This window comes from Sinocyclocheilus grahami, unplaced genomic scaffold, assembly GCF_001515645.1.
Source record: "Sinocyclocheilus grahami isolate Dianchi unplaced genomic scaffold, SAMN03320097.WGS_v1.1 scaffold55507.1, whole genome shotgun sequence".
NCBI classification, from domain to species: Eukaryota; Metazoa; Chordata; class Actinopteri; order Cypriniformes; family Cyprinidae; genus Sinocyclocheilus; species Sinocyclocheilus grahami.
The window spans coordinates 1-881 of record NW_015526779.1 but is presented as its reverse complement, the minus strand read 5'-3'; the positions used below and the strand labels follow the sequence as shown (position 1 = coordinate 881).

Sequence of the window (881 nt, the reverse complement as noted above, 5' to 3'; positions counted from 1 at the left end):
TGAAACAGTGTTTACACTAGGCAGCATATATCCACTCTCATCATTTGTGATTCCATTGATCAGGGGCACTTTATTAAACTGCTGGGATTGAAGAAGCTCCTCTACAGGCTTGGGAAGGAACCGGCCATCCATCGTCACTCCAAAACGAACCATTGGATGCTCCTGTTTCAAAAGACATATACATGCAAACACAACATTTAGTGCATAAGAAGACTGTTCGCATATGATTCTATGAGAAAACCCAGTATGTGAACAGACAGACCTTAAGCAGTGTCAGTATGTCGTCTTCAGTCAGCTGCATTACACAGTCAACAATCTTCTTTGTGCTGGAAATATCACAGCCAGATGCATTTCCTACATACTACAGAAAGATGTTGATAAGTTTTGATTAAAAATCTGTAAGTCAAGGTATAATAAGATGCCAATTGTAAAATTGAAATTGTAATGCATTTGGGAAATGTACTTGGGCTGTTGGCAGAGGGTTGGGACTCATTATAGCATCCATTGCTGCCGTACCGCTCTCTGCGATGGCATGGTGGAAGAGGTTTGCAGATAATGGAGAAAGAATCTATATGTAAAAAATATTATGTTTAAAATTAGTTTTTTTTTTAAAACATGTTTAAAAACATGCTTTTAGTTTCAGTATTCAAATTCATTTTCTTACATTTTTATGTCCTGACATCGTAATAGTGTAAATGCCTTTATTAAATGCATGAAATTCTTAAAAATAAAATTGGTTAGGGTTAAAAATGTGTCGGCCAAAATGGGGGAGAAAATAAAACAGGAAATTGTATTCATTCATGATATGGATATATAATATTTAATAATAAAATACTATTTACTGTAAAAGATGTATATCACATGCAATATGTACGCACACA

General features: G+C 34.7%; 1 protein-coding gene across 1 annotated transcript; it reads right to left on the bottom strand.

Annotated features, from left to right (window-relative positions):
* Nucleotides 1-6: 6 nt before the first annotated feature.
* Nucleotides 7-573, bottom strand: LOC107580957 (carboxylesterase 1C-like; the record flags this gene model as incomplete). The annotated part of the gene is made up of 3 exons (XM_016266564.1): nucleotides 464-573; nucleotides 263-361; nucleotides 7-162 (listed from the first exon to the last, which is right to left on the bottom strand). Coding segments are annotated over exons 1-3 (297 nt in total), but the record flags the coding sequence as incomplete, so codon positions are not given.
* Nucleotides 574-881: the final 308 nt, after the last annotated feature.